Source organism: Phocoena sinus, chromosome 8 (genome assembly GCF_008692025.1).
Source record: "Phocoena sinus isolate mPhoSin1 chromosome 8, mPhoSin1.pri, whole genome shotgun sequence".
Taxonomy (NCBI): Eukaryota; Metazoa; Chordata; class Mammalia; order Artiodactyla; family Phocoenidae; genus Phocoena; species Phocoena sinus.
This window is the reverse complement of record NC_045770.1, coordinates 57,052,919-57,079,619: the sequence shown is the minus strand read 5'-3', so window position 1 is coordinate 57,079,619 and position 26,701 is coordinate 57,052,919. Positions and strand designations below refer to the sequence as shown.

Sequence of the window (26,701 nt, the reverse complement as noted above, 5' to 3'; positions counted from 1 at the left end):
ACCCTGAAATTCAGCGATACCATGGAACTCCCAACTACTGCCACAACCAAGAAAAAGCTCTCATAGAGCCCTCAAGTGCCCCCTGGTGGTGATGAGTGGTACTGCATCTGTTGACAACCAAAGTTCAAGGCTTTAGTAGGTCAGGAAACCCAGTCTAGGGAAGCAGGAGGGCTTGCCCGAGGTAACAGGAAAGCATAACTCTTACTTTCTGTGAGCCAGACTCATATCTGGGCACATCACACAGGCTAACTCTTGCTTCCTGTGGCCATAGGGTGCAGACACTCCCATCATCCCAGGGGACAAGATGAGCAAACTAGGCACAGAGGAGATAGAATAGGCCCTGACTCCCACAGCTGCCACGGGGCCTGGAAGCCTGGCTCTGGTGCATACTCCCTCGAGGGGAGGGCCTACTGCAGGGTCACAGGGGTGGCAGAGAAGGAGCAGGTGCTGACTCTGACTCCTTCCACTCTCCGTCCCACCCGGTGCAAATGTTTTCCTTTAGCAGTGGGCTTGGAGCTGCACCCAGCTCTCTTGCCTGCACAGCCTGGAGGGTTTTTCTGCTGCTTTGTCCCAGCCCCTGGGCCCTGCTCCCCTCCTCACACCCAGCATCTCTCTCTCTCCTGGGCCTTCCTAACCTACAACCTGGCAGTATCTGGGCCTGGCCTAAAACCCTCCTGCATCTCTCCAGGGCCCTCAGGATGAAAATGAAATCTTTCAAACCAGATGCCTTCGGGCTCTTCAGGACTTGATGCCATTGAAACTCTCCAGCCTTTTCACCAACCCTTTCCATTAAACCCCTCCCACGCCCACCCCCCAACACCACCACCACCAAAAAGGGCTAAAACTTGTGGCTATTATTACATTACGTGTATTATATACATTTCCCTGCAAGCTCCTTCCTACAAGGAGTTAGGTTTTCGGTTTTTTGCCTGTCTCCCCTCAGCAATGGCAGCTCCACCCACCCCTCACCCCAGTCTTTAGGGCCCACAAGTGGCACTCACCATGGGGGCCCCGCGGTGGCCGATGAGGGCAGGTTTGGGGCCCAGGTCCTTTTTCTCCATGATGCAGGGAGAGGAGATGGTGAGAGGGGCCAGGTAGAGGGCAAACACCACGGTGAAGAAGGTACCAAGAATGGCCATCTGGGAGGCTGCAGACATGGGCCCAACCATGAGCCCCGGGCAGCTTGGCAGGGTGTGCTGGATCCCTCCTCCCTCTACTTGTCAGGACCCAGATGCTTTGAGGGGACCCTGCACCAAGAGGATCCCCCATTCTTGCTAGGAAGGTGAACCTGGCCTCTAAGTCACACACACATGTAGAGACACAGAGGAAGAAACACACAAGGCCGAGGCTGCAACCTCTGTGGAACCTGCAGGCCGGGACTGTGAACCGGGACTCCCCACACTGAGAGCAAGGGCCGCGCCATATCCCCAGGCTACCTAGGTAACGTCCAGGCGGGGGCAGGACAAGCTGGCCTTGGTACTTGGAGCACACGGAGGGTAGGTCCTGCCCAGTCATACTTACAGGATCGCTCTGCGCGGGCAAACTGTCCTGCCACGATCCAGGAGAGCGCAGTGATGGCGACCAGGGCCCCCATGTGCAGGAACGGCGCTGTGCCCTTGTGTGCAGGAAGGGACAAGAGAGACTGCTGGCTCCCAGCTGTGCCCAGACCCTCTGGTTACCAACGTCCTTACGGCCTGTCTCTATCCACGGGGCAGGAAAGTGTCTCCATTTTTCAGTGGAGGAAACTGGGAGTCCAGGTACCCCGGATTGTAGCACCCTCCCCGCCTCTGAGTTGCTATGTGATGTGGACCCCTCCCTACTTCCTCTGGACCTTGATCTAGAGAAACGGGAGTGACCATAAAGGCACTGTCTTGTTTTGAGGGTCCTGGGGAAGCAGCCACCCCGTCCCCACCCCCACTCACCTGCAGGGAGATAAGCAGCACCTCCCACTCGTCCTCCCACAGCTGGGCCACAGCTGACATGGCCACCACCGTAGCCACCAGGATGGCCACCAGCCCCATCTGGAAGGGGAAGAGCCACCAGAGGGTCAGGGCAGTGTCAAAGCCCCATGGGCCCAAGGGTCCCCAGTGTGTCTGAGAGGGAGCGCAAAGGTAGAGAGACGGAGCGAGAGGCTGAGAGGCGGAAAGGGGAGAGTAGAGAGTACAAGAGAGACGGACAAAGCAGGGCAGAGGCAGGCACTGGAAGAAAGCCAGAGGCAGCCGTGCAGAGGACAGTGAGAGGAGCAGAGGCAGGAGAAGGCAGGTGGACCCAGTGAAGAAGGGACCGTGGGAGAAATAGAAGGGAGGGTGGAGAGAAGACAGGTGGGCTGGAGCTGGGCTAAGGTGGGGCATGGCCCCAGGGCTCAGGGTGTGAGGAGGGAATATACTCGGCAAATGGGGGGCCTCCCTGAGCCCAGCAGGTCCCGTCCCAGGCCTTGCCCAGCCACCTTTCATCCAGCGTGACAGGTGAGGAGACCAAGGCTCCCCAGGAGATGGGGCACAGGGGAACCTGCCCAGGTTGCAGGGCAGCAGGCTGAGGAGCCAGGCCCCCCCGCAGGAGGCTGACACCCAGCCTGGCCTTCAGGCTACAGCGAGCAGAGGTGAGGCAGGGGTCTGCCCCACACGCCCCGTTGCCAAGGCCTGCTCTCAGCCTCAGCCTCCTAGCTTTCAGCCTCTAATGTGTTATGGGAGCTGCTCTCCCAGAGGAAGTGAGGAGTACAGCTCTGACGGAACACCAGATGGAACCTTCATGGGACGGAAAGCTCTGGGGACAGATGGGATCTGAAGTGTGTCATGTAACATAAGACGTTCCCCCAAACTAACTAATGCCTGGTTTCTGGTTACTCAGCCCCCCAGGGTCCCTGCCTTGGGCCCTGGATCTCACTCTGCCCAACCTCTCCACACCGCCAGGCCTGCCTCGTAAAACTCAGCTCACACCTCTACCCCGAAGCCTTCCGCAGCCCCTCTCTCCATAGGCGCCTGCCAAGACCGCCACATCCGGCCCTCCTGACTTCCTACTGCCTGCTCCCAGCTGCTCTCTTTGCCATCAGGGCTCTCGCCTTCTTTTTCTTCTGACAGTGTCTCTCCTGGAGGCAGCAGCATTGTGAGAGCCCTCTAACGACCAAACAAGCTCTAAATTGAGTTTCTAGCTCGTCAGGGCAGAGACAGAGGCTGATCCATCTTCGTTCCCTGCCACGCAGGGAAGATTCATCCCCGTCTGGGATTAAGTTTGCCTTTGGAGGTTTGTCGTTCCAGCCCATCAGCCTGGAAACAAATGTTCCAATAAGAAGCAGTAATAAGGCTGAGATGGATAGGAGCTCTCACGGATTGTGACATGCCGGTCCAGAGGACACGGGAATGAGAGACATGAAGGTGCATGGAGGGCCCGAGTGTGCCTGGCTCTGCGGGAGGCACTCCGCTTGCTCACGTTTATCCTCGTAAAATCTCAGCTGAGATGTTACCATCTTCATTTTACACATAGGAAAATGGGGCTCAGAGAGCCTAAGGGTTTGCTTGGTCACGTAGCTTTGAAGGGGGGCAGATTCAGGAACAAACCCCATTCTGCCCGTCTCGGAGGTTGTGCTCTTTCTGGGATGTCACGCTGCAGTGGAGGGAGCCCACAAGTGTCCTAACCATCCCTGAGCATCCTCCCAACCCCCCCACCCCAACACGCAGGCTCCCTGCCCCCTGCTGCCCTCCAGGCCATAGCAAGCATCTTTGAAGGGTCACCTCTGAGCATTTTATTAGAGAATTTAACTGCTAGTGGAAATACTTGTAATAAAACTGATTTCCAAGGATCCTAATGCAATGGAAAATTTTATCCCCTCTGAATTCTGCAGTGGCTGTAGTGGCAACCTTATGCCCCACAGCATTACTGCAGTGGTCAAGTTCTGTGGGATTTCCCCCTACACACGCCGTGTCCTTAAGCCACGATAACAGCACTGACTCCCAACAACTCTACCACCCTTCCTCAAGTCTTACTGCAAAGGATACATCCCACCCAGAAGGCCCAGGGGAAGCCTCTGAGAAAGCGGTCTCTGGTTTTCTGTGCTGGAGGCACTGTGGTTTGTGACGACAGCGGGAGGGGTGGAGGATATAGGAGCTACGTCCGTTCATTCAGTGAGCCTTGCCCGGGTGCTGGGACCCGGAGGAGTTGGAAACCAGCTCTGCCAACAGGTTGGCGGGGGTGGCTGGAATCTGGGTTCTGTGGTCTAAGTGGCAGATTGGCCCAGGGTTCAGGGACCCACTTAGGTCACATCCCTCGGTGACTGTGCCTAATGGGGGTGGTTAACTTCTCAAAGCATGTTTCCTGAGCTGTGAACTTGGGAGACTGAGCGCCTACCTGAAAGGGGTTTGGAAAGATAAATGAGAAAATGCAAGAGAAATGCTCAGCACCATGGCTGGCACCAAAATAATGAGTGCTTACTAAATGTTAGTGGAATAACTTTTAAAAGTTATTAAATATCAAATAAACAGGATTATTTCAAGCAGTAAATGAAATACAGTGTGGAAAGCCCCTCACATGTAACCCAATAAATGATGGTTGTGGCACCGTACCTGACACGCAGGATGAATGTGCCTTCCTAAACCGCAACTAGAGGGATAGAGGCTAGACACCAGGAAGAACTGTGGAGCCTGGGCTGGCTGTTTGGAAGGAAGTCTGGATTCACTGGGGGTGCTGATGGGGACGGCCTAGGGAGGTGGGAGCTGTGATCAAAGCCCCTCAACAGCGGTGGCACCTGAACTGATGCTGGGGTGGTAGGTGGGGTAGGAGGGGGGGTATCTCAGGGAGACCACCTCCTATTTACTTCAAAGCCCCCAAGTACCCTTCCACCTTCTTCTTCACGTCCTGGACCCCTGGACTTTTCCTGGAGGCTCACCTGGCAGGGATTTCTGGGAAATAGGAGCTTTGGGAGGACCAGGGAGGAGGGGGAAGGGCCCCAAGTGGACATCCAGATCCACTCACAGTACCCAGCCTGCCGCAAACAGCTCCCTCCCCGCACTGCCCAGAGGCCCTCTGTCCTCTAGCCCTCCCCTCCTCAGGATTCGGGGGGAACTGGAGACTCTCAGAATAAAGATTGTGATGAAAACATAGCATAAAACTATATAGCATTGGGGCTTCCCTGGTGGCCGATGCAGGGGACATGGGTTCGTGCCCCGGTCCGGGAGGATCCTACATGCCACGGAGCAGCTGGGCCCACGAGCCATGGCCGCTGAGCCTGTGCGTCCAGACCCTGTGCGCTGCAACGGGAGAGGCCACAACAGTGAGAGGCCCCCGTACCGCAAAAAAAAACAAAAACAAAAACCAAAAAACTATATAGCATTAAGTATGGTACTGGTATAGGACCAGAGAGATAAATGAAAGTAAATAAAAAGCTTAGAAACAGATCTAAATACATAAAAATATTTAGTATATGATAAAATTGGCATCTCAAATTAGAGTGGAAAGGATGGGTTACTCAACAGAGAGCTGGGACTGAGAAGCCACCTAAAAAGCACAAAGTAAGATCACGTTGTACCCTAAAATAACTTCCAAAAGGACAACAAAGTTAAATGTTAAAAAAAGTAGAAACATAATTACCAAATGATACCACAGAGAAATTTTTTATAATCTTGGAGTGGGAAAGACTTTTCTGACACGAAACCCAGGAGCCATAAGAGATGACAGAATCCCTAAGCATAAAAAATCCTTAAGGATAAAAAAATTCCTGTGGCAAAAATACAACAAGCAAAGTCAAAAGATGAATGACAACTAGGAAGGATGATTTGCAGTTCATCAGCCAAAGGCCTCATTTTCCAAATCTATAAAGAGCTCCTGCAAGTTAATAAGCAAAAAGCAAACCTCACAGCAAAAAGGGCAAATGATATGAGGAGACAGTTTATAGAAAAGGAAATGTCAATGACTTAAGCAGATGAAAGATGCTGAACCTAACTCATCATAAGGGAAATGCAAATTAAAACTACACAGTATGGGCTTCCCTGGTGGCGCAGTGGTTGAGAGTCTGCCTGCCGATGCAGGGGATGTGGGTTCATGCCCGGGTCCAGGAGGATCCCACGTGCCGCGGAGCGGCTGGACCCGTGAGCCATGGCCACTGAGCCTGCGCATCCGGAGCCTGTGCTCCACAACGGGAGCGGCCACAGCAGTGAGAGGTCCGCGTACCGCAAAAAAAACAAAAAACAAAAAAAACACTACACAGTATGGAGGGACTTCCCTGGTGCTCCAGTGGTTAAGACTCTGCACTCCCAATGCAGGGGGCCCAGATTTGATCCCTGGTCAGGGGACTAGATCCCACATGCTGCAACTAAGACCCGGTGCAGCCAGATGAATGGATGAATGAATGTTTGGGACTTCCCTGGTGGCGCAATGGTTAGGAATCCGCCTGCCGGTGCAGGAGACACGGGTTCGATCCCTGGTCCGGGAAGATCCCACATGCCGCAGAGCAACTAAGCCCGTGCACCACAACTACTGAGCCTGCACTCTACAGCCCGTGCTTCGCAACAAGAGAAGACACTGTGTGAGAAGCCCGTGCACCGCAACGAAGAGTAGCCCCCGCTCCCGGCAACTAGAGAAAGCCTGCACACAGCAACGAAGACCCAATGCAGCCAAAAATAAATATAAAAATAAAATAAATAAATTTTTAAAAATTGTGAATCACTATATTGTATACCTGTAACTTCTATAATATTGTACCTCAACTATACTTCAATAAAAAAAAATACTACCCCCAATTTTTTTTCTTAAGGTACAAAATAGAGGGTATAATAGGCTACTACTTGTGTTTAAAGAAAAAGGAAATGTGTGCGTATATATATATATATATATATATATATATACACACACACACACACACACATTTGTATGTACTTAAAATATTTCTGGAAAGATAATAGGGAGGTTTACATTTTGTACTTCTTTGTACCTTTGTAATTTTGAACCATGTCAATGTATTAATGGTCAAAAGTCGGTTAAAACAAAACCAAAAAGAATAAGAATTTCTTAAAATCTTAGAATCGGGTTTCCCTGGTGGCACAGTGGTTGGGAGTCCGCCTGCCGATGCAGGGGACGCGGGTTCGTGCCCCGGTCTGGGAAAATCCCATGTGCTGCGGAGCGGCTGGGCGCGTGAGCCATGGCCGCTGAGCCTGCACATCCGGAGCCTGTGCTCCGCGGCGGGAGAGGCCACAACAGTGAGAGGCCCGCGTACCGCAAAAAAAAAAAAAAAAAAAATCTTAGAATCAAATGATAGAATCTTGGAAACAGAAGGGTAGAAGTTCCAGCCCCTGTTTGAATACTGAGCCCCAGGGAACTTGTTCTTCCCTCCAGGTGCAGTGGGTCCAGCTATGGATCATCTCCGCCAGGAAGGACCTTCCTCGTGCTGACATCTCTTGGGAGGGATCAGAGGGGAGAGGGAGACAGGACTGGCACCCTGGGAGCTGGCACCAGTGCAGATGAAGCGACCTGAGCCCCCTTCCCCCAGGAGAAGACTCCATGCACTGATCTGCTGCCCTGGCTAGCTCGGGCCTCCGGACGCCTCTCCACTGGGATCAAGCAGGTGCGCCCTGGTCTGCCGAGAGCCAGGCGTGCCCTGGAGGAAGTGGCTGTGGTGTGCGCCAGCCCGACCTGGGGTGCCAGCCGGTGCAGTTCTTTCAAAGTGTCAGCTTTGTAGCTGGGAGAAGAAAGTCCCTCACAGAGGGGACTTCAGAAGCCCAGAGGAGATCTTAGGAAAGAGTGACAAGCAGGAGGAAGGTGGGAGGGGACCAGAGGCAGCTCACTGCTTTTTTTTTTGGCTGCGTTGGGTCTTTGTTGCTGTGTGCGGGCTTTCTCTGGCGAGTGGGGGCTACTCTTCGTTGCGGTGCGTGGGCTCTAGGCACGTGGGCTTCAGTAGTTGTGGCTCGCGGGCTCAGTAGTTGTGGCTCGCGGGCTCTAGAGTGCAGGCTCAGTGGTTGTGGTGCACAGGCTTAGTTGCTCCGTGGCGTGTGGGATCTTCCCGGACCAGGGATTGAACCTGTGTATCCTGCATTGGCAGGCGGATTCTTACCCGCTGTGCTACCAGGGAAGTCCCGTGGCTCACTGCTCTTCATCCCTCCAAGATTTCAGTTCCCCGGATCTAACTCCTCAGTTCCAGATCTCAGAGGCCCCCCTGGAGGCCCACAGGCACCTCCTGCTCCACGAAGCCTAACTGGAGCTCACCACATCCTTCTTCCGGCTCCTGCTTCGTATCTTTCTAGCTGGAAGTGAGCACCTCCCCTCAGAGTCACTCTGGACCCATCTCATGGGCTCGTGGTTATTTCTGGACATTTCTGCCCCTTCCTAAATGGCATGCTCACTCTGAGTCAGGCTCTAGGCAAAGAGGTGGCCCGTCCTTTCCTCCAAGGCCCAGGTGTTCCTGGGAGGGAGAGGCTCTCTCTTGGTCAGATCTGTGCCACCCCTGCACCCGCTAGGCCCTCAGAAAGAGCAGGCATCAGCCACATGTATTCAGCACCATGCATGCCACCAACAGTAAGCAAGAGAGCCAAGGCTCTGCAACATATGAAGCCTCTTTGCTTTGGGCCCAGTCCTGCGTGGGGCACCAGGGACATGGAGATGGAAAGTCAGTTCTGGCCTGCACGGAGCTCCCAGACCAGGCAGGGCTGGGGTCAGGAAGCCAGATGGAAATGGACAATGAGATGTCAGGACTGTGGCAGGGGAGCCTGAGGGTGCTGGGGGAGCCTGAGAAGTCTTGTGTAGGTGGGGAGGAGAACCAAGGAAGGGTCCAAAAGAGACAGAAAGGGAGGAGTGAAGGGGTAAAGCAGAGAAGAGGCAGACATGCCGGGAGGGCCTGAGATGTCTCATGTGGCAGAAGCTGAGGGTGACAGTCGCATGAGAGCAGCTGGGAGACCTCAGCTGGGGCCAAGTCACGCAGAGCCTTAATGCCGGGTGGGGGAGTTTGGATCACCCTGGGAGCAATGGAAATGGTGGGAAGGGCTTTAAATTGGGAGAAATATCACTGGATCAGAGTTTTAAAATGAGCTCACTGAAGAGGAGAGGGTGAGACCGAAGGCAGAGCCAGCCAGAGGGCCAGAGCTGTGGCCTGTGCTGGTTGAGTGCACGGCTGCAGAGCTAAGATCCTGGACCCTCCACCTATTAAGTGGGAGACCTTGGGTGAGTTACTTAACCTCTTTGTACCTCAGTTTTCCCAACTGCAAAATGGGATCATAACAGTACCTAACGTCGCAGGGCTGCTGTGAGGGTTAAATGAGCTAATACAGTCTAGACCGCGAGAACAGTGCTGGGCACACAGTGAGTTCTCAGTGTTAGCTACTAGAACAATTATAATCACGATGCAGGAGAGGGAAGATGTGTCCGGGTTCTTCCTCTGCTGCTGCGGCCTCCGGCCTCCCCGCTCCTCCCTGGGCCCCCACGGAGGCAGCCCTTACCTTGTGCAGCCAGTGGAGGTTCATCTGCTGCCCCACGGCAATGTGACACAGTGCCAGGACCTGAACGGGGGCCCACAGGGCTAGAGTCAGGCACCAGGTGTGACCTGGAGGTTTCTGCCAGTTCCCCAGACACCCTGCTCCCCACTGCTCTCTGGGCCCGGCTCAGCCAGTCAGCAAACCTCCCTGAAGGCGATGGGAATGCCCAGCCCTGCCCAGCCCAGCCCAAGCCTGGCCTCCTCCCAGATTATTCCAGGCCTCCAGGCTCCTTCTCCTCTAGGATTTTTCCCTCAAGAGGTCACTGGGCCCTGCTTCACTTGGACTGCCTAATTAATGTTTTGGGAGTTCCAGGCTCCAGGATTCTGAAGCAGACTTCAGCCTTGTCCCCCAGGATGCCCCAGTCCAGCCTGGGGACTAACCTGAGTCTGAGGGAGTAGCGTATTGGGAGCAGCAACCACAGCAGAAGTTTCTGGAAGAGGAAGTCTGCAGTGGGGCCTAACAGCGGGATGCTCCACGGGGGCGGGGGAGAACATGCCAGGATGGGGCAAAGCAAGAGGACCTCCCTCCTTGAAGGAACCAAGCCCCAGCAGCCAGGAGAAAAGCCAGCTGCCCTCCTCAGACCAGGGTGGGCCCCTCCGTCAGCCCAGCACAGGCCAGGTCTCCCTTCCCCTGGGCACAGGGCCACCTGCCCTCTGAGACAGCCCCACGTACCTGGAGGCCTGCGACGTAAGTGAAGGCGGCTGCTGTGGTCATGAGGATGGGCACGGACCAGTCGCTCCAGTAGCCCGTGCGGTTGTAGAGGTACCTGCCAGGAGGAGAAGGGGCAAGGGTCACACCTCCACCAGGGAGCCAGGACGCTCCCTCGGGCCGGCCAGCTCTCAGCTCTCACGTGGCCCGCTCAGTGACCCGGCCCTGCCCACTCAGTGAGAAGGTCATTGTCTCCCTGGTCATAGGTCAGCCTCTGGATGGCTCATGGGGGACACCTGGGCATGCCAAGAAGCATAAACAAGAAGACAATTCCCCTTAATTCTACTGCACAGAAATAACCATCACCAAAACTGCTGACTCCTTCCAGTGGGTTCCCCCCTCTGCTTATATATATATATAGTTTAAGAAGGCTGGTATTTTATAAATTTATTGTTTGTTTATTTATTTATGGCTGCATTAGGTCTTCGTTGCTGCACGTGGGCTTTCTCTAGTTGTGGTGAGCAGGGGCTACTCTTCATTGTGGTGCGCAGCTTCTCATTGCGGTGGCTTCTCTTGTTGCGGAGCACAGGATCTAGGCACACGGGCTTCAGTAGCTGTGGCACGCAGGCTCAGTAGTTGTGGCTCGCGTGCTCTAGAGCGCAGGCTCAGTAGTTGTAGCGCACGGGCTTAGTTGCTCCACGGCATGTGGGATCTTCCCGGACCAGGGCTCGAACGCGTGTCCCCTGCATTGGCAGGCAGATTCTTCACCACTGCGCCACCAACCCCGCTTATATATTTGTGTAAACAGCAAAGCCGGGACCCCGCTGCGTACAGCACAGCAGTCAGAGTTCAGGCGTTGGAGGGAGGCACACGCAGATTCAAATCCCCTGGCTTGCAAGACTCTGTGGAGGTGACAGGCTCCCCTGAATCTAAGATGCCATTGATTGTGACATTCATCTCAATTTCAATGTTAACATGTGAAAAGATGAGGTCTTAGGATTGATAAAATGTAATACCTGACTTCCCTGAGCCTTAGTTTCCTTACCTACAGGATGGGGATAACAAAGTGCCCTTCATAGTGTTTCCTGAGGATGAAGTGAGGTGAGGAACATGGTAAGTACTCAGTTCTCTGCTTCTAATTAACACAAGCATTTACTGAAGTCACTAAAATCCTGAGGAAATGTGAGTTTTTTAATAGTCATGTGGCCTTCTATTGAATTAATGTACCATATGAAGCCAACTTCCTACTAACGACAATTAATAGTTTCCAATTATTCACTATCATAAATTAACACAATTTTTTTTTTTGCACATACCTTTCTGTATTATTAATTATTTCCTCAGGATAGACTCCTACAAATAGGATTACAGGGCCAAAGGGAATGAACTTTTTAAGGTTCCTGATAGATGCTGCTTAGCTGCTCTCCAGGAGACTGAACCACCCATATCCTCCCTGTACAATTGGGGAAGCTGAGGCTCAGAGAAGGCAGCAACTTGCACACGTCGTCAGAGAAACTGAGCCGGCGCCAGGCAGCTTCAGGCCTGCTGCCATCTTGGGCCTGGGCAGGGGGCTGGGAGGGGACACCAGGAGGACACTATGGGGCATCTGCCCTCTCCTGGCCCTCACCCTCAGATCCCAGTGGAAAATCTGTTGGGGAAACTGAGGCCCAAAGAAGGGCAGGCCCCGACCCTGGCGACTACTCCTGCAAAGTGTTCTGGCTCCACTTGTCTCTCCCTTTTGGCAGGGAGCCCCCACTGGAAGGCAACAGCCCAGATGGTCCCTTCCTGGCTTTCCCTGTCTAACCCTGACCACCTCGGTCTCACTCACCTTCTCTTGCTTCATGAGCTATCCCCGGAGACTCTCTAGACCCTGAGGACCAGGCCAGGGGCTCCTGAATCTCAGCACCGACTCCAAGAAACTGAGGTGACAGGGTGAGGGAGCTGCAGGTCCTCAGGCCATCCCTAAGCCCCAGGCAGCCCTTCCCTCTGCAGCCTCTTCGACAGGGCAGGCATCCGTCCTCTGCTTGAGCTGCCCAGTGACAGGGAGCTCACTCTCTGCAGAGTGGGGTAGCTCCGTGGACAGCATGATACAGTCAGGAAGGTTCAAGTCCCTGTCCCAGATCTGACTGCATCTTGCTGTGTGACTTTGGAAAGGCTATTTAACCTCTCTGAGCCTCAGTCTCCTCGACTGTCCCCAGCATGTGTATTTGGCACCAGATGGTTGTGTGGCCCTGGGTGAGTCCTACCCCTCTCTGGGCCTTAGCTTCTCCTTCTGTACATGTTGGGGGTAGACCATCACCTGGGCAGCAGACCTGCAGTTCAGCAGAAGTGTCCAGGGTCTACAGTCGAGGGCCAGCAGAGAATGTTCCCATTTGCCCACAGCAGTGCCTGTGCTTTGGATACCTGAAGGATGAATAATTGATTTATGGCATTTAATAAAGGCCAGGGGCCACCTCTGGGACTCGGCTGGGGCTCCGGCTCATCTTGCTGGGCTGCGGCGGGACGGCAGCCGGTCCTTTATTGAGCTCATTAATAACAGAAGCACAGCACTGCCATGCAGAGGGGAGTGGATGCCCAGGCTCCGTGCACCGAATCTCAGGATCATCACAAAATCCTAGAGCCACAGCCCTTCAGAAGCCCAGAGTCCAGAAATCCTAAATTCTAACATAATGGCCACCAGCTGGAGATTCGGCCTCCCAGGAAGCAGCCCTCAGGTTTAGGTGAGCTTGGAGCCCTCTCAGGTCCATCATCTTATTTCACCCTCAGGAAGACCTGATGAGGTCAGTTACTGAGGACTCACACTTATGTGCCCATGGTCACACTGAGCTGAACTTCTTTCTTTTTGATTTATTTATTTTAAATTTATTTATTTTCGGCTGCGTTGGTTCTTCGTTGCTGCACGCGGGCTTTCTCTAGTTGTAGCAAGTGGGGGCTGTGCTTCATTGTGGTGCGCGGGCTTCTCACTGTGGTGGCTTCTCTCGTTGCGGAGCACGGGCTGTAGGCGTGCGGGCTTCAGTAGTTGTGGGACGCGGGCTCAGTAGTCATGGCTCGCAGGTTCGAGAGCGCAGGCTCAGTAGTGGTGGCACACGGGCTTAGTTGCTCCGCGGCATGGGGGATCTTCCTGGACCAGGGCTCGAACCCGTGTCCCCTGCATTGGCAGGCGGACTCTCAACCACTGCGCCACCAGAGAAGTCCCTGAACTTCTAACCAAAAGGAAAAGGCAGCACTGGATGGACAGGGAGCACTGGCTGCCAAGCCCCAACTCTGCCCCCAACTGGTTGTGTGAACTTGGGCCTCAGTTTCCACACCTGTCAATGGGGGAGTTCCCACTAGAACCGAGGGAACGTCCCCTCCTTTGTGCCTTTCACTGTTTAACAAAGGCAGACAGTTGGGGGGGCGTGAGGAAGAAACAGGTGCCCTCGTGCACCCAGGTACCAGCCTCAGCTCTGCCCTTGGACCCGAGGCTGCTGTCCACAAAGGACCCTGAGCTTTCCTAGAACCACCTACCAGCCCTGCCCAAGGCCCTGCTCAGGGAGTTAGGAGGCCTGGGGTCTGGGGCCACCTTCTCTGCTGAGGCCTTGGTCTCTTTGGGCCTTGGAGTCCTTGTCTACAAAGGGGTCAGAGGTCCCAGCCCCCAGCTGAGCCCTGCCCCCATCTTACATTCCTATTTTCATGACAGCAGCGTGAGGGAGGAGGTCTCAGCTCCTCGCTAAGCCTCTGTTCTCTCCAGAGGACCGTGTCCCCCAAGGCTATACAGAGATTTGGTGACCAGTGGTGGCAGAGCCCTGAGGACCAGCCCAGGAGAGAGAATCAAACCCAAGCCCCGTCCCCGTCTCAGCCGCCGGATGACCAGGCCCCAGGCCCCCGCCCCCTGATACCCACTCACCAGTTGAATTCATCGTAGTCGTTGTGGACTTCCCACCAGAAGTACAGCCAGGTGAGCATGAGGCCGAAGGTCAAGGTGAGAAGCAGAAACCAGAGGCGCTCCCACTGGAGGGGCCAAACGAGGAAAGGGGTCAAGTGGGGCAGGGATGGCCCCAGGCCACCTCCACCCAGCATGGTCCCACCCCTCCCCCTTTGTAGCCCCGCTGCCAGGCAGGGATCACTGCCCTCTTCACACGGGTGGGGACCTGAGGCTCAGAGAGGGAAGTGACCTATCCAACATCACTGAGCCCCAAGTCACAAAACAGTGGGGAGCCAGAGCTGGGCCCCTTGTGCTGCAGCCTGAGGCCCTTCCAGTGTGCACCAGTCTCCAGGAGCAAAGGCCATATCTGCCTAAGCCTTCACACTGGGAGGGTGATCCGCAGTCTGAGGGTCACATTCCTCACCTCCTTCCCTCCTCACACACGCCTGCAAAGTAGGTGTTCTTCCTCACCTCTGTCCCCTGCTACACTGAGGCCCAGAGAGGTGAAGTGACTTGCCCAAGTCACACAGCAAGTTAGAAGAGGATTAAAGAGCAGTGCCCCAGCCTCTAGAGTTGAAGGAATGCGGTGTTCTACAACCCCCAGCAGGGGTGGCCTCTCTCTCCTGGCGGGGGGCGGGGGGCGGGGGGCTACTGACGCCACCTCTGCTGCTACCGGAGAGGCCTGCAGGCACTTCCGCTGGGCCCTTGGGCTCATCCCTGCTTTCATCCGTCCCCTTATCTCAGAAGCACAACAAGCTTGGGACATCCTGCTCTCTGGGAAACTGCTGAGATCATCAGAACAAACAACAGACCTTGAGGGGAAGTCAGTGCAGGAGACGACCAAGAGCACCCTCCACCTTGAGGGGCTGGAGGGCTAGAGGGCTTGGAGCAGCTCAGCATCTCTCACCCAGCCACTTCCCGGGCCCCTTGCCGGGCTCCCCGCAGCTTTCCGGGCTTCTTTGATCCTTCCTGCACCGGACAGCCAGCTTGGAGCTACGGTTCTAATCCCAGTTTAACCTCTTGATGGCTCCATCTAGAAAGCAACCCCACTCTGGTCCATAGGGCAACCCTCCTCCTCCCTGAGGCCTGCCCTGTCCCAGCAGGGTGAATCCCATCTCCTCAGAGCTTCCATAACTGTTGCAGCCATGTCGGTTAAGGCACAGACCCTGCGGTTCTAGAACTGTCCTTCTATATGTCGGTCCCCCCTGCCACACAGTAAGCACCTTGAAGATCTGGGTGGTCTTCATATTCCCAGGGTAGGTGGCAACTTAGGAAAGATTCGATAGTGAGATGGCGGGTGAGCAAAGGTCCTCTCTCCTACTCTGGCATGAGTATGCCCACCCAGGAGAGATTTCACCGGGGGCTTACCACCCTACCTCCACAGAGGAGCCCTCGGTCTTTTGTGAACCCCGAGCCAGCAGCGGTGAGTGGCCATCTGTCCACAGAGATCACTCTGCCTCAGCAGGTGCAAGGCTTCTGGCCAGAGGACAAGGTTCTGAGAAGGGCCCGGGTGAGGGGTAAGCCTCTGCCTATGATGGGTCCTGTCCCAGGCCAGCAGCATGGAGTCCCGTGGGACCAGGGAAATAGCTGCAGGGACAGTGGCAGGTAGAGAACCCGCCACAGGTGCCGGGGGGTGGGGAATGTCCTATGGTGATGTGTGATGCAGGACTCAGGGGCAATTCTGACAGGTGGCCAGAAAGACCGCAGGTGTCAGGGGGGCCCACAGCACACAGGGGTCCTGTGCACTAAGGGCCACGGTCCTCCCTTGGCTGGATCCTGAGAGTGGGGCAGGGAGGACAGGGCGAGAATGAGGGGCTGCCGCCCCTCCCTACCCCTGGGAACCGCAACAAAGAACTAGGGACCCCATTATTGGAGCCAGGCATGAGCCGGGGCTGGGGGCCACCCAGGGATGAAAGTCCTGGGAGCTGAAAGCCAGAGGTCCCACGGCCACAGGGAGCCTGTACATGGGGATGAAGAGGCCCCATCCACAGTAGGGATGGAGGGGGCAGGTCCCTCTACGAACAATCAGAGGAAAAAACTGAATGGCAGGGGCTGGAAGAAAGGGGAGGGAAGGCCAGGAACTGGGGGAGGAAGTGGCCTGGGGAGCAGCTCCACTGACAAAGAGGCTCCAAATGGCACTAATGGTCCTTGTCAGGGCGTGTTACAGGAGAGGGGCCTGAGCCAACAAGCCAGGCGCCCCCCAACAAGCCAGCCTGGCCCTGCTCCAGAGATGCAGGCTGTGAGGCCACGGCCATGCTGGCAGGGATGGGGGAGCCACTGGCCCTCCATCGCCTCCCACAGTCTGTACAATGCCTGGGCATTTATCCCCAACTAGGAGCAAACAAAGACACCAAGACTCAGAGAAGGGCCACCACATATGGCTGAGCAAGAAGTGCCAACACTGAGAAGGGCCACTCACACCATGGTCACCATTGATGTCCTTATTTGTCATGACAGTTTTCGAGCAGATAACAGTCAAGATCCCTGGGGAAGGGGCACTCTTTGCTAATTTGCACAGAGGCTCAATATGGATGAGTGGAGGTGAGTCAGAGATTGAGCAACGTATACAAGGTGACCAAGTCGGGGAGAAGTGGAGGGGGGCGTTGACCACAGGTGCCCCGGCAGGAGGCGATCGTCTGCTGCCCCCTTGGGAACCAGCCCCGCACAGCTCTCGCAAAACCCGCCCTTGCTCTCTGGGACCCAGGCATGTTAATCCCAGACCCAGTTCAGCCTCCTGAGAGTCCTTTATCCTCTCTTGCTGGAGTCCACACCCTAGGCCAAGCCTTCTTCTCCTTCAGGAAGCTCTCCCATCCCTCCAGCTCCCAAGACCTCCTTTTCTTTTTTCTTTTCTTTCTTTCTTTTTTTTTTTTTTGGCCATGCCATGTGGCATGTGGGATCTTAGTTCCCCTACCAGGGATCGAACCCATTCCCGCTGCAGTGGAAGTATGGCGGGGAAGTAGAAGTCTTAACCACTGGACCACCAGGGAAGTCCCAGGACCTCCCTCTCTTAACTGCTTCTGCACAGACTCTTGGTACCCATCAACTTGACTGTCGATCACATTCTGAATTGTGGAGGTGGAACGAGCCCAGGCTCAAGAGGGAGACAGACCTGGCTCTGCCACTTGGGTGAGTTACTTAATCCCTCTGAGCCTCAGTTTCCTCACCTATAAAATGGGAATAACACCCCCTACTGTGGAGGGTTGATGTTCAATGAGGTGACATACATCAAGCGGCACACAGTAGGCGCACACTAAGGGACAGTTCACTGGGCTACGGACTCCTTCGGGGCAGGGATGGCTGAGGTATCTCTGTGCACCCTGGGCCCGCATCCCGCGGATCACAAGGAGGTGCTCAGACATGGTGTGAGGAACAGAAGAAGGTGTGGACATGGTGGGGATGCAGGGAGGTCTCAGGGCCACCAGTGGACAAGGACATCATCCAACCCGATTTATCCTCAGGCGAAGCCTGGGGTCCCCAGGGAACCAAGGGAAGGAGCTCCCATTGTGACACCACAGCCCCTTCCTTCCAGTCTTGCAGCTGCCTGGGAGCAGGACGACAGTCAAGGCGCAAGGAAGAAGGGCTGAGAGCAGCTGGGGAAGGGGATGGGCCCTGGCTGCGGGTGAGGCAGGGGGCTCCATCCCTGTTACAGGGGTGACCGCGGCGGAGAATCCCAGAGGCCCGGCCCCATCCCGTCTCCTCCCACTCTTGCCCCCATCCTCCAGGAAGACGAGACCCTCCACCCCGCACGGGCAACCGTATGCCAGTTTCTCCTGCTCACTGTCTCCTGTTGGCTGTCACGTCTTCTCCTCACCCCTCTTGTCTCTGTCCCACCCCCAGCCTTCTGCCTTTAGAGGAGAATGTGTGTGTGGAGAGAGAGCCTATTAGCAGCTGGGGCTCACGGGGTCACAGAGCGCTGCAGCCACAAAGCCCAGCCCCACACAGGACGTGTGCTGCCTGCTGTGGGCCCCTGCCCACCCCAGACCGTGGCCCTGGGCCAGAACACACACAGACACTGCTGGGGTCCCCCCGGGGCCTGGAGCACCTCCCCTGGGTCCCCCGAATTGACCCTGGAGACTGAAATCTGCGTCAGGACGGCCCCCGAGCACGAGCCGCCCCCCTGCCCTTGGCGCCACCATGACCTCAGGTTCACTGGCGGAGGCAGAGCTGTCTCGCTGGACTCCTGTTCCCTGCCTGTCCTCCGGGGCAGAGATCGCCTCTGCGTCCTCCAGGATAGGAGCTTGCCCTGCTTCTGCTCCCACAGCTCCAGAGATGGGCACTCTCCCTGTGGGTGCTGCCGGGGCCCTCCTCTGGGCTGAAAATTCTTCCCTCTGAGACAGCAGCCGGATAGAGGCAGGCTGTGTTTGGGAGTCCAGGAATGCTGGGTGTGACTGGCCACCTACTAAATGGGTGACCTTGGAGAAGACATTGCTTTATCCTCCCTGAGCGCCGGCTTCCTGCTCTGTAAAATGGGGACAGCAGTGCTGGACAGAAGTATCTGGCAACGGCAGGGTGTCAGAAGGTGTTGTCCTTGCCTCCATCCCTGCCTGAGGTGCAGCTGATTTCTGCCTCCTTGGCTGCCACCCTGCAGCTGGTTCTCTGACACCACAGAGAACAAGTCCGGCAAAAGGGCAAGAACACGGGTCAAATGACCAGGGCGTGGGGGAATACAATCAAGAGCTGGATTTTCATTCCCCGCCCTCTACCACTAGCCGCGTGGCTGCGGGCCAATCACTCGGGACCTCAAGCCTCAGCTTCCTCCTCTGTTCCTGAGGATGACATCACCTCTACCTCACAGGAGGACTGCCAGGATCAAATGGGATTACAGATGTAAGCTGTACGTTGCCAAATCCATGATCGTTCCTATAATTATCATTTCATTTCGTGTCTGACAGTCCTTTAATTATGTGAAGGCAGTGATCAAGTCTTCCCCGCCCCCTGCTCTACATCACATTTCCCCAGCTGAGGAAGACAGCCAAGCGGATCACCCCCTCCCAGCCCAGGGTTGGTGCCATGGTCAGGGGGATGCAGAGGTCAGGCCCAGCTCTGCAGGCTGCAGTCCTAGGAGCCAGCACGGCTTAAGGAAGAAGATCCCACATCACTGGCCACGGAGGACAAAGCCCTATATGAGCACTTCGCAGAGTTGGGGGTGGGGCAGTCCTAAGAGCCCTCTACCTGCTGCTTCGCATCTCGCCCTCTCCACAGCTCTGCAAAGCAGACGGAATAGTTGGAGGAAACCAGGGCTCAGAGAGGGGAAGTGAGCTGCCCAAGGTCACAAAGGGCAAACGTAATGATGGAACCAGAATTCACACCCAGCTCTGGGTGCCTCCAGCTTCAACTATCCCAAAGCAACAAAAAGCAAGACATGTAATTATCCTCGTCTGACCAAGGAGGAAACTGGCTCAGAGAGGCAAGGCCTTGCCCAAGGTCACACAGCAAGTCACAGGCAGAGCCAGGGCGGGAACCTTGGAATTTCAGAGTTACAAAAGATTTCAGAGACCATCTTGCCTCATCCTCTAAAGGTCCAATTAAGAACTGGAGAAACTGAGACCCAAAGACAGGGAATGGCCTGGAAGGATGGACACAGGATTAATACCAGGTAAATTAGTACAGAAAGGATGGAGAATTCAACAGATGGTACTGGGACATCTGGACATCCATTTGGTAAAAAAATATATAATTAGACCCCTACTTCATACCCCAAACTCAATTCCAGCATCTCCCCTCCACGCCCGCGTCACCACTCTCTTCCAGTCATTCTACACACGTGCTGAGCCCTGGACACTGGGAGACAGATCAGGCTTGGACTCTCCTCTGAGCAACCTGCACAGAAGACTGACCAGCCAGCAGGCAACGCCAATCGTAGAAACGAGTGTGGCGAATGGGGCAAGCAAGGGCTGCCAAGGAGCACACTGCCAGTTATCGGGGAAGGGATGGTCTGGAGGGCTCTCTGGAGGAGGAGATGCTTGCAGCAAAGCTGAAAGGAATGGGCTTGCTGGAATGGGCTTACCTGACAAGGTAAGGGCAGAGGGAGGGAGTGGAAGGTGCAAAGGCACAGAGCCTGGCAGCTTTCGTTTGGGCCAACTGGCTTCTTAGGGGTTTATAAAAGCTTTCTCTATGTAAGATAGTAACTTTCATATAGATTGTCTACTTTTTCTTATTTTATCAGTTGACTTTAATTTTGTTTTTCATGCTTTTTGTTTAAAACATTTACATTTTTACGCAGTCAGATCTACCCCTTTTTCCTTTATGGGTCTTTGCCTTTGGTATCATGTTTAGGGCAGGTGGCCCACGATTATAGATTTAATTCATATTTACATTGATAATTTCTCTTTGTTTACACTCGAATCTGTAATCCACCTACCTATCTATAGCTCCATATGTGTGTATACGTGTATGGAGAGAGGTTTCAAAGCCTTTCCTCTAAAGCATGAAGATTAGAATTTCTTTTACTTTACATCTTTCCGAGTTATTTGAATTTTCTCAACAAATGTGTGCTTCCTAAACAGAAAAAAAAGGACCTTAAAAAAAGAAAAAAATACATTTCATCCATCTGGAATTTCTTTTGATTTGAGGTAAGAGACAGGGATCTAATTTTACTTGCACCAGATGGATACTTCAGCTGTCCCTGTACGGTCTGTGATATTTGCAATGATTTCCGTGATTGTCTACCACACAGCACGCTCTCAGATGTGTGTGGGTTGTTTCTAGGTTTTCTAGTCTGTCCCAAGGCAGCCCTTCCCTGCGTGCTGGCTCCGCCTGGCACAGCTCCTTCCACGTGGCTGAGCTCAGCTCCCTGTGCCACTCCTGGGGTCCCGGCTCTGCTTTGAGGCCCCAGAGTCCAGCTGTGCCCTCAGCACCACACAGCCTTGCAGAGACTGGAGAGCGATTGAGGGGTGCCTCCCCGCCTAGTCTGTCCACCTGCAGGCTGCACCTTGGGCACACCGGCTCCTCTAATCACCCTCCTGTTTCATCCTCGCCAAGTTCCTAACGGGGAGACTGGTGAATGTCAGCTGGGAACGGTGTGTGGAGCTCCCAGAAGAGAGAGCTGGGCAGCCCTGGCAGGATTACTCTGGCTCTGACCCAGGAGATTTGGGGGAGGGGGCAGCCTAGGGAGGTTTGAGATGGATCTCAGCATTAGGGCCGAGTAGGGAAAAGGATTAAAATCCCCAGCCCCCAGCCAGCTCCTGACAGCCTAAGAGGCTGGATTTATTTTTCTGGGCTACAGGGAGCTGGGCAATTAGGCCTCTGTCTGCCCCTGCTTCTGCCAGGGTGCACTCGGAGTGGCTCATTAGGCAGGAGAATGAAGCCAGGCTCAGCCTGGAGCACCCCGTCCTTCCCCGCGCATCCTGTGCCTTGCGTCAGCCCTTGGGGAGACGTGAGCAGAAGAGCTGGGGGCCCGGAGGAGGGATTATCCCAGCGCCCTGCAGGGGGGCCGGCCAAGGCCACAGGGCGGTGAGTGGCCACAGCCTCTCCTCCTGCCCCATACATGCTCCCTAAGCAGACACGCAAGGTGGTCACAGAGGTCATGAACAAGAGCTTACTCGTCTTCCCGGGAGCGTGGCCTGACCACGCCCGGCCCCCTCAGTGCCATTCAGAGAGGAGGAGGTGGGGTGCGGGGGTTCCCGAAAGCCAGCGACGGCTTGGCTTTATTACAGCAATAAATCCTTAGCTCCCTGTGCTGCAACAACTTCTGCCAGCCTCTCCTCTCCCTCATGGATGCAGTAATATCATCTCCCATTTTCTTATCCTCATGGCAAACCTGCAAGGTTTATAGGATAAAATGGCTCTTATCATCGCCAGTTTAGAAGTGGCAGAATTGAAGCTCAGAGGGCTCCTCTCTGACCGGCTGGGTCCCTCTCCCCCAAAGCACCAGAGAAGGGAACAGCCATCCCTTTGAAAGTGTGTAGGGAGGACACGTTTTCCCCAAGTTGGAACAGTGGTCTGTCCTGTTCAGGACGTGAGACACGTTGGTATCTGTTATCTAACTGGACCCTTGGGGCGTGGGTTTGTACCTCCACCTCACCCACAGCAAGCTGAGGCCCAGAAAGGGTCTGGCCTTGTCTAAGGCCACACACTAAGTCACTGGAGGAGGCAGGGTAGAGTTCAGGCCGCAGCTCCCCTAGCCAGGAATGGCCAGGTGCGTCTGGCTGACTCCAATCACACCCTGGAGGCCATTCCAAAGGCTGCTTCCTCCAGGGAGCCCACCTTGGTTCCTGAGTGAGATCCACTCTTCCCTGCCCCATAGCCCTGCCACAGGCCCACGTGGTGTTGATAGGACAAGAACATGGGGAGCCAGCTGGGAAAATCACCCCCTCCTCCTCCCACTGGCAGAGCCTGACCCCACCTCCAAGGGTGGCCTGAGAGGTACCTCGGCTGAGTCAGCACCCCTCCCTGTCAGCCACAGCCAGGGGCACTGGAATGCAGCATGCACCCCTACTCTCCAGACCACCCAATGCTCCTTGGGGTGCTCACCCGGGAGCTCATCGCAGGTCCAGCCTCCCCACCCTCACTGGCTTCCTCACTTGCTCTTCAAGTCACCCACTCAGTCTTCCTCCCACTCCTTGCCTGAGGTCCTCCTCTGAGCCAGGCCCTGGCTTCAGCACACTCACGGTCCAGCGGGAGAAACAGGAAGTCAGGACCCACATGGGCAGCCCAGGCCCGAGATGCTGCAGGAGCCCAGGGGAAGGGGAGAGGCAGGGAAGGAGGCCTGACTCTTTTGTTTGAAGGGGACACTTCTTAGAGGCATAGAGATCTGCGATGAGCCTTGAGAGGCAGAGACCAGAGAGAAGGCATTCCAGGCAGAGGGGACAGCGGAGCGAAGGGCAGTGCTGTGAACGGGTGAGGTAGGTTATCCCGGGATGGCTGTGTGGAGGGTGAAGGGTGACGGAGTGCTGATGGATTTCCCAGCGGCAGGTGTCTTCCTGCCATGGTGGGAGGTGTTCCCATCGAAAGAGGTAGGCAACGGTGGGGTGGGGGGGTGGTATTTTGTCTGTGTTCCACCCGCCCCCACTGCGCTATTCCTCGACACTCCTGAGACCGCACGGCCTCTCACACACCCCCTGGGCACAGCATGGTTTCCCGACTCCAGGAATGGCCTCATCCAGCCAGGTGGAAATCATGGGATGACAGGAGGCATCATCAAAATTCTCTTCCGCAGCCAGTCTGCTGAATGCACCGTCTAGGTGTCTCTAGAATCCCTCCCTTTGCTACTTCTTTGCAGACCCCTCCACCTAGTTGAGGCCTCAGCCCTTCTTGTCTAGCTCCCTGCCATCCCCGCCTCCACTCAAGGCCCCTCAGCGCATTCTCCGTGATTGAACCAGAGTGGTCCTTGCACAGACCGAGTCCGACTGGGCTCCCACCTCCCAGGATGGAGTGCAGGCTCCCCAGCACAGCCTCTGGCTCAGGTCCCCTTGGCCACACGCTCTCCCTCCTAACACCAGAGCTGCACTGGGCCAAATCGCTTTCAGTTCCCAAACACAAGACACTCTTGTAACATGCAGCTCCCCTGCCTTCCCCACTCTAGCATGACATGATGTGCTAACTCTCTCTGACACCAGCTCAGGCAAGCTTTCCTGCCTGCGGTGTCCCTGGGCCCCGGCAGTGATCACCCTGGGTGGTCTGGAGGTCTGTTCTGATCTGCTCCCCACCCACTTAGGAGCCCTTCAAGGGAGGGAGAAACCAGGTTTGATATACCTTTGACCCCTGGACTCAGGGCAGGTATCAGGACAGGTTTGTTGATTGAGTAAGTAACCAACGCATCCCAGGCAAGACTGTTTGGTTTGGAACGGGGGAGAGGGCACAGGACTGGGGGTGCAAGCAGGCGCAGTGCAAGCCGTGCCTTCAACTCCTCGGCTTGAATAAATCACTTCCTCTTCCTGGAGACCCATCCATAAGACAGAGGGGGTCAAAAGAAGCTTAAAACACCCTTCAAAAGGCAACCAGGGCTTCCCTGGTGGCGCAGTGGTTGAGAGTCCGCCTGCCGATGCAGGGGACGCGGGTTCGTGCCCCGGTCTGGGAGGATCCCACATGCCGCGGAGCGGCTGGGCCCGTGAGCCATGGCCGCTGAGCCTGCGCGTCCGGAGCCTGTCCTCCGCAACGGGAGAGGCCACAACAGTGAGAGGCCCGCGTAACGCATAAAAAAAAAAAAAGGCAACCATACTATAGAAGTGCGAGAGAGTTGACTGTCTCCTTCAATGTCTCGGGCTGGAAGTCCCTCCAGGCATCTGACTTATATCCCTCTTGCTACAAAGAAGCTGGTTTTGACACTGTGCTCCCTCCCACAGATGCAGAGTCTTCAGGGGCCCCTGTGGGGATGGCCTGAGAGCTGCCTTCTGTCCTACCCCATCCTTAATTGGCAATATTAGAGTAATGAGTCACAGACAACAACCAATTAATTATCCCCAGTTATAAAAAGCTTTTGCTTCCGCTTCCTAGCTGTCGAGTGAGCCAGCCTTCTGCTGCCAGGCTCCTCCACTTCCTCGGTGTTGGGGGGCAGGAGAGGACGTCATTTCATCTCTCTGGTCCTCAGTTTCCTGTTTCCTTATTTGTCAAGTGTGTGTCCTGGGGGGAGGGGACAGTGTGAGCAGAGGGTTGGAGGAGATGGGAATGTGAGGAGCGGGGAGGGGCAGGAAGGAAGGAGGCCAACCTGCATGGAGAGCAGCGGGGCGGGGGCTCCTTCCCAGGCTCCCTGCACCCCTCTTCCCTCCCCAGGATCCCCATCCAGTACTGCAGGGCCAGCTCTTAACCAGGGAAGCACTGAGGGTGCCTAGCCTGGCATTCAAGCCATTCCCCAACTTGTCCCAAATGCTCCCGGTCCCTGCTCTTCTCTCTGTCAGGCAACTTCCCAAGTCCTCCTCCCCGTCCTGCCTTTCTTCTTTAAACACACGCAGACTTGGGGCTTCCCTGGTGGCTCAATGGTTAAGAATCTGCCTGCCAATGATGGGGACACGGGTTCGATACCTGGTCCGGGAAGACCTCACATGCCGCGGAGCAACTAAGCCCGTGCGCCACAACTACTGAGCCCACGTGGCACAACTACCGAAGCCCGCACACCTAGAGCCCATGTTCCGCAATAAGAGAAGCCACCGCAACGAGAAGCCCGTGCATCACAACGAAGAGTAGCCCCGGCTCGCCGCAACGAGAGAAAGCCCGCGCGCAGCAACGAAGACCCAATTCCACCCCCAAAATTAATTAATTTAAAATAAATAAATAAATAAACACACCCAGACTTAAAACCCACCTGTCTTCCTGGCAGCCTCCAACTTCCTGACGCTCTTGCTGCAAATCTATCACAGATGGGGCTTCAAGCCTTGATTTCCCCATCCATAAACAGGGCATAACAATTAAATATGCCCCAACAGCGTGTTAGAACAATCAACAGGGCAATGCCTGTAAGCCATAAGCTCCCTGCATACAATAGGTGCTCAAGAAACATTAACTGTTACTCTCACACTTCGTTCCCAGCCTGAGGATGAGTGCTTCTGTGACTCGCCACCTATGTGTCACCTCACTGCACAGAAGAGGCCCAGAGAGGTTCAGCTTCACTGAAGAACTTGACCCTAGGCTTCCCTGACTTGGGAGACACAAGAGGCTCCCCCAAGGGGTCCTGAGCAGAGGCAGTGCCTGGTGGGGGCATGGAGGGTGGAGGGGTAAGGGGATGCCCAAAGGAGGAGGGGAAGGTGGGGATGAGGAAAGGCACAGGCCCAAAGCTGGGCCCACTCCCCCTGGCCGAGGCCTCTCCAGGCCCGAGGGGCTCTCCTTTCACTCCCCAACCTGCGCTCCCAGAGCTCACTCTGGGCCTCTATTTGTTCAGCAAAATTTACAGAGCAGCTTCTCTGCACCAGCCCTGACTTTGAGACACCAGATTGCTGTTGCTTTCACTGTGTCAGGCCAGGAGCCCAGCCCCCGTCATGGTTCTGGCCCAGCTGTCTGGGGAGGGACCGGGGAGAGAAAAGAGAAGAGAGGAGAGCCAGGGAGAGAAGGGTGAACCCGCGGAGGCTGGAACCCAGGAAGTGGGAGAGGAAGCAGGAGTGGAGCTGAGTTAAGGGCCGGGGTGGGCCGCCCACTCATCCTCAGCTCCGAGGTGCGGGTTGCCTGAGGTGAGCTCAGCCCTTTCTGCAGAGGCCCTGCCACCCAGAGTTGCTGCAAAACCCTCTCCCCTCTCCCAGCCTCTCCCAGGCTGTGGCCTGCAGCCTCCGGCCACTGCCCCATACCTGGCACCTCAGGCCTTGGCATTTGCAGAGCCTACGCCACTTGGGCCCCCAGTCAACTCAAAACTGGCCTCAACCCACCACTTCCTCCAGCCTGGGCCCTGGGCGGGCCACAGCCAAGGCCCATCACTTCCTGACTCCACAGCCTGGAACTGGCTGGCCCTGGGCCCACCAAGAGGTGTGAGGTGCCCTGGGAGAGAGCCGCCTTCCTCAAGTGTCTCTTCCGACGGCCAAGGGCTTCCTGCTTGGGAGCTCAGCCATCCTTCTCCTCCCTTCCTCAGCCTCAGCAGTCTTCCCATCCCACCCCCACCAAGAGCGCTGGACCCCGTGCAGGGCCAGATCCGAGCTCTGCCCCTCTCTAGCTGCGTGACCTTGTCCTGGTCACGGACGTCCTTGGCTTCTGTTTCCGCATGTGAAGCGGTGGCGATGACATCTAGCTCACGGGCTTGGGAGAAACAGGGGTGGCCGCGTGTCAGTGCTCAGCTCAGCGC

At 55.6% G+C, this 26,701-nt stretch overlaps 1 protein-coding gene across 7 annotated transcripts in view; it reads right to left on the bottom strand.

The window, feature by feature from the left end:
• The window catches only part of GDPD5 (glycerophosphodiester phosphodiesterase domain containing 5), an 88,909-nt gene that overhangs the window by 14,083 nt on the left and 48,125 nt on the right, over positions 1-26,701 (bottom strand). For 5 of the 7 annotated variants that reach the window (XM_032640599.1, XM_032640603.1, XM_032640600.1 and 2 more), the window contains 6 exons: positions 13,984-14,087; positions 10,122-10,215; positions 9,414-9,473; positions 1,923-2,021; positions 1,522-1,615; positions 1,002-1,147 (listed from right to left, as the gene is read on the bottom strand). In XM_032640599.1, coding sequence (XP_032496490.1) covers positions 1,002-1,147; positions 1,522-1,615; positions 1,923-2,021; positions 9,414-9,473; positions 10,122-10,215; positions 13,984-14,087 — 597 coding nt within the window. Of the gene's footprint in view, positions 1-1,001; positions 1,148-1,521; positions 1,616-1,922; positions 4,694-9,413; positions 9,474-10,121; positions 10,216-13,983; positions 14,088-26,701 lie in introns of those variants that run through there. The other 2 variants (XM_032640604.1, XM_032640598.1) reach the window with 2 other exon arrangements.